Source organism: Neofelis nebulosa, chromosome 5 (genome assembly GCF_028018385.1).
Source record: "Neofelis nebulosa isolate mNeoNeb1 chromosome 5, mNeoNeb1.pri, whole genome shotgun sequence".
NCBI lineage: Eukaryota > Metazoa > Chordata > Mammalia > Carnivora > Felidae > Neofelis > Neofelis nebulosa.
Genome location: NC_080786.1, coordinates 158389240 through 158394678, shown reverse-complemented (window position 1 = coordinate 158394678; position 5439 = coordinate 158389240). Strand labels below are relative to the sequence as shown.

The 5439-nt window shown below is 67.5% G+C and overlaps 1 protein-coding gene across 5 annotated transcripts in view; it reads right to left on the bottom strand.

Moving 5' to 3' along the window:
* Positions 1 to 1287: 1287 nt before the first annotated feature.
* The window catches only part of COL18A1 (collagen type XVIII alpha 1 chain), a 91859-nt gene continuing 87707 nt past the window's right edge, over positions 1288 to 5439 (bottom strand). For 3 of the 5 annotated variants that reach the window (XM_058732254.1, XM_058732251.1, XM_058732253.1), the window contains 8 exons: positions 4972 to 5125; positions 4814 to 4887; positions 4199 to 4330; positions 3797 to 3829; positions 2696 to 2947; positions 2194 to 2391; positions 1751 to 1866; positions 1288 to 1566 (listed from right to left, as the gene is read on the bottom strand). In XM_058732254.1, coding sequence (XP_058588237.1) covers positions 1353 to 1566; positions 1751 to 1866; positions 2194 to 2391; positions 2696 to 2947; positions 3797 to 3829; positions 4199 to 4330; positions 4814 to 4887; positions 4972 to 5125 — 1173 coding nt within the window. In that variant the 3' untranslated portion in view covers positions 1288 to 1352. The remainder of the gene's footprint in view (positions 1567 to 1750; positions 1867 to 2193; positions 2392 to 2695; positions 2948 to 3796; positions 3830 to 4198; positions 4331 to 4813; positions 4888 to 4971; positions 5126 to 5439) is intronic. The other 2 variants (XM_058732252.1, XM_058732255.1) reach the window with 1 other exon arrangement.

Below are 5439 nucleotides of genomic sequence, written 5' to 3'. Positions count from 1 at the left end.
CCGGCTGCCGTGGTTTTACAGGGCAGTGTTGAGACAGCAGACCTGAGGCACTTGGCTCCGTGCCCACGACCCTTCCAGCACAGCCACCGGGGGGAGGGACCCTGGGGTGCCCCCAGAACGCCCCCTTCAGAGTGCTGTGTCTACACGGCCTCGGGTCCTAGGGCTCGGCAAGGCCGGTCTCGGGTGAGCCGTGTCCTGGCTGAGGACAGGTGTCGCGATCCTGTTTGCCCCTGTGCCTTGTTTTAAGTAAGCTTCGTGCCCAGCGTGGAGCCCGACATGGGGCTTGAACCCACAAACTATGAGATCGTGATCTGAGCTGAGATTGAGTCGGACACTTAGCCAACCGAGCCACCCAGGCACCCCTTTCCTCTGTGGTTTTTTGAACTCTGTGTCCCATGAAGATAAACCTGGGGCCCTGGACTCAGTAGGCAGGAGTTCTGGCCTGGCACCTGGGAGTGGGAGTAGGTTTTGGCCCAGTTGGGTTCCGGGATGTGCTCCTGGGCAAGGCTAGGGAAGCCTCTGCTCTGGGAATCCTTGCCTCAGCAAAGGAGTTTTGGACCTGGGCGGGGCCCGGGGACAGGACACTGCCATCCCTGGGTTGTGGGCCCCTCAACTCCTAGCCTGGGGGTGTCTGGCTGGCTCAGTCAGTAGAGCTCTTGATGTCAGGGTTGTGAGTTTGAGCCCCACGCTGGGGGTAGAGATTACTTAAAAATCTCTCTGCAGGGCCTTGGCTGGCTTGAGCTCCACGTGGGAAGCCGGTGTGGGACAGAACTGAAGACGCACCTGCCCCGTGTGCAGGCTGGCTCCCAGCCACCAGCACAAGGTGGTGTTGGGGTAAAGGCCATAGCCTGGGGGCAGCAGTGGCCCTGAGTTTGAGGCTGGCCCTGGCCAGGGGGTGGCTGCCGGAGGCCAAGGAGAAATGGCCCCACGCTGCGCCCTTGGCCTGAGCTGCCCCAGCAGCTCACAGCTGGGGACCGAGGCCCCACCTGGCCCCTGCCAGGCCCCCCGGGCACGCACACCTCCCCAAGTCAATATGTTCCTTTGCCTCAGAGGGGGGGGTCTCCCTCCTGTTCTGATTGGGGTCAAAGAGGAAGGGGGCAGGGCCTTGTGCGAGGTGGGGAGGGACAAGAGAAAGTCTGGACACCAGGTTTTGTTTTAAACTTTTTAAAAAATACACTCTTTGGCTTCCTTTTATTTCTTGGGGGTTACATGAAACGTGAACCACAGAACCATACAGGAGAGTGCCAGCCAGGTCCCACCCTGGGGGCGGGCGCGGGCAGACGCTCCCCTGCTGCCGGCCTCCCGGCCTGGCCGTCTGACTGTCCGTCCGCCTGTCTGAGCCGGCAGAGCCCCTACTTGGAGGAGGAGGTCATGAAGCTGTTCTCGATGCATAGCACGATGAAGGCATTGCGGCAGCTCGCGGCTTTCTGCGCCAGCAGCCTGCCCGCCAGCAGCGAGGAGGCCTGGCCAGCCGCCGCCGCGTCCTCTGTCCGCCACGTCTCGCAGTAGCTGTCGGTCAGACGGCGCCCGCTGGGGTCCGAGCCGTGCCACACGCTCTTCTGAGGCCTGCGGGAGGCAGCAGCCATCAGCCGCGGGCCCGAGCCCCGACCCCCCGGGATCTGGACCACTCCGGGCAGGGAAGGGCGTTTCCCAAAGGCCCCAAGGCCCAAGGTGCGGCTGCCTGTGGGGCCGTCCCTGGGGGCTCCACCTCCCAGAACACACCCCCTGCGGCCTCTGCTGGGGAGCCTACCAGGCAGGATGCTGCAGGACGTCCCTGCCATCGAAAGAGAAGACGCGGGCCCCGGGCTTCAGCTGGCCCTCGGAGCCGGAGAACAAGGCCTCCCAGCTGGGAAACAGCACCTCGTCCTGGGGAGGGCGGTGTCGCAGGACTTACTCCCCCGCCCCAGGGACGCCCTGCCGCGGGGCCTCCACCCCCAGGTCTGCGGTGAGGCCACTGCCTCTGGCCCCGAGGCGCGCCGGTGCTCCCCAGCTCCCAGGAAGCACTCGGCGGTGGGAGAGAGGCATGGGGACCGCCCCAGAGACGGTTCCCAGCCCCGGCTCGGGGGTGGCTGCGTGCGAGGGCCCGGCCCTGCCTCCTGCCCCTGAAGGCGCCCCGTGAGATGGGGTGGCTGCGGGGGGTTGGGGACCCCGCCGGACCCCCGCCCCTTGCCCCACGCGGGAGCCCTCACGCACCCGGAGGTTGACGATGGGCACGCCCGTGCGGTCAGCGCGGCGCACGATGCTGTAGAGGTCCTGCAGCCGCGAGGACAGGAAGGCGCGGAAAGTGCCCGCCAGCCCCACAGCACGCGCCTGCTGAAAGCACTGGAAGTCCGCGCCCCGGATGCCGCGCATGCCGCCCGGCTGGGGGCTGTTGAGTGCGACCAGGTGGAGCTGTGGAGGGGCCGCGGGGGTCAGCCACCAGCCCCGGGCCGGCCGAGGGGCTGAGCGTGCACAGAGAGCCCGCGTGACCGGCCCCGGGGGCCCCAAGAGGGCCAGCCCAGCCCCTCGGCCTAGGGCAGCAGGGACCGCGGTGGGCTGGGGGCCGGGGGGGGGGGGGGGTCCAGAGCGGCCGCCGTCAGGCCCCCCACCCCTGCCCGGCTCCTCGGGCTCTCCCGCTTCTCGAAGGCCCAGAGAGCCCTCCCATCCCGGCAGCCCTGGGAGTCCGCGTGAGCCGAGGGGCTGGTGGGTCACTCACCACGGGCTGGAAGTCCTGGTGGGTGTGGGTGTGGGCGGGCCCGCCGGTGGGGCGAGCTGGCTGGACGTGCAGGTAGGGGCCGTGGTGGGGGGCGCCAGGGTAGGGCCGGGGATCCGGCAGGCGCGGGGGGCCGGCCAGGATGTCATCCGCCCTCCAGGGCCGCGCCGTGGAGTGGGTGAGCTCCCGCCGGGGGTACGGGTTGCCCTCGTGCAGCTGCACCAGCGGGGGCCGTAGGGCGGCCACCTCGTTGTCCTGCAGACGCAGAGGCGGAGGCGCCGTGGGCGGGGGCTCTGCCCTCCCGTCCGGGTGGCCCTCTCCTCCTGCACCTGCGGCTTGCGCTCTCCTAAGCTGGAGGGGCAGCCCTGCCGGCCTGACGTGCAAAGTGGGTGGCTGGCCCTGCGCTCAGGCACCCCCCCCTCCCCCACTCAGGACCACATTCCCTGACCTTCCAGCCCCCCTCACTGCCACCCGGACACCCAAGTTCTCCGCTCCTTATGCCCCGCGCGCCCACCTCAGGTGATCTGCACCGACCCCCCCCTTCCCAACTGTCCTCCCCCAGCACCCAGTGCCTCTGACACCCCGTGTGCTCTGTGACCAGGCACCTCTACCTGCTAATACGATAAAACAGGTTGTCTGTCGCCTGTCATCTTTACCACCTTTCCCCCAGCCCGTGAGCTCTGCGAGGCAGGGGCCTCGCGTGTCCCTCCCTGTCTAAAACGGTGCCTGGCCCGGGACCATACCGAATGAAGGAAGGAAGGAAGGAACGAGCGAGGGAGGACTCCCTGGGCTCCGTGAGTGCGCAGACTCACAGGGAGGCCGGGACACAGGCTACCTAACGCAGCCTCGGTCCCGGGCCCTTTAAGAAGTCCTGGCTTAGAAGAGCCGCAGCAGTGGGAAACCTAAGTATGTGGGCTCCTCCATCCCCCGGGCCCTGCGCTCGGAGAGGGGTGGGCAGCGTGGCCCGAAGGGAGGTGGCCTCGTGGTCTGCACACCACCTCCCACGCCCAGCCCCCAGAGCCCCAGGCGTGCTCGGCCTGCCACCGTGGAGCCCCGGCCAGACGTCCCCCGGGCTCCAAGCCCTGAACTCGGCTGCATCCTTACCGTCCCACGTGGGAGGGGTGTCCGCGCCTCCAGCTGAAAGAAAACGCAGGGGTCACCCCAGCAACCCTGACGCCTGGCACCCCCGCCCCGCCCCAGCGGGAGCTGGCACGGCTACACCCTGGTGCCTGTGCCATCAGCGGGCGCACAGCACCTCACGTGCATCGGCTGTAAGAAGTGGGAGTCACTTCTCTGTAAACCCCAAACTGCTCGGAAGGCCCCGAGTTAAAAAATAAAGAAACGTGAGGAGGGAGCACGGTCACTGCATGAGGCGCTCACCCCACAGGACAACCCGGACCAAGGCTCAGGCTCGCTGTGGGGGGCCCCCTTCCCCCCCGCATGCTCTCCTGAACCCCAAGCAAGCTCAAGAAGGTCTCCCACCCCTTCCCCGTGCAGGTAACTCACCAGGACCTTCCGGAACCCATTCCGGACCCGGACGTACAGCTCCTCTGTCTCAGCCACAAAGATGAGCCAGCCCTCCGGAACCTCCGGCACCTTGTCCAGCATGGTCTGGTACGTGGCCCAGATCCTTACCTGCTGGAAGCCCGACCCAGTGGGTGCCCTCGCACACAGGCAGCGTCTGGGCTCATGGGGGGTGGGGGGAGGACACTTCCGGATGAGGGACAGTCCTGAAGGCTTAAGTGTGTTCCTTTCTCGATCGGGCTGTTCCCTGAGAATGCTCTGTGGCACCGGGACGGTGAGGCCATCCTCAGGGAGGGCTGGATGCCAAGTGCCCACGTGCCCGGTGAGCCCTGCTGGGGACCCTTCTTAATGGCTGTCCTCCCTTGTCCTCCCTTGTCCTCCCCTGCCCACCCGAGTCCCACGGCCACCCCCAGGCTCCCCGTTTTCTGCTTTGCAAACCACATCTCAGGGCTGTCGTGCATCTGTGCACGGGGCAGGGCCAGGCCCGGTGCTGGGACCCTCCGGAGCAGGCCACCCACAGGTCTGCAGAGGGGAGGGCGGCCGGGCAGGCGACTGGGCAGCAAGCATCTGACCGGTAAGGAACACGGGGACCCTTACCCCTGAGGAGGTGCCCATGGTTCCAGGGGGTCCGGGGGGCCCAGGTGGGCCTGGGGGGCCGGGAACACTGATTGCTGCAAGAGAAGAGCCAGAGATGGGAACGCATGGCCCTGGCTGGACGAGGCCGGAGCCCAGGTACCCACCCCTGCTTGACTTACTCTGCCTGTAAGGGCCGGGGAAGGAAGGGGGCCCTGGGGGCCCAGGGGGGCCGGGGGGGCCAGGAGGCCCCTGACGCCCCTCATGGCCGATGCCAGGGGGCCCCTGAGGTCCAGGTGGGCCTGGCTGGCCCCGAATGCTCTCTCCCTTGGGACCCTAGGGGAGACAACAGAACATGTGGCAGAGGCCCTGCGGGGAGCCCCCTGCCTGCCCCCACGAAGGCCGGGGAAACGTGGCCTCCCACACGGTGTGCTCTGTGCTGGGAAGGGATCCCAGAACACGGGCCAGAGCACACCCTGGACAGAGGTTCGGTCCCCCGAAGGCCCTCGTTCCCCCTCCATCGCTCAGGCAGAAGCTGGGGCCTGTGCCCCCTGGAATCTTTTAGGGCAGATGGTCTCCCTGAGGGAGGCACCAGCAGGAGGACAGGAGTGAAGGGCTGGGTGAGGGCCCCTACGCCCCCTATTCTCCTG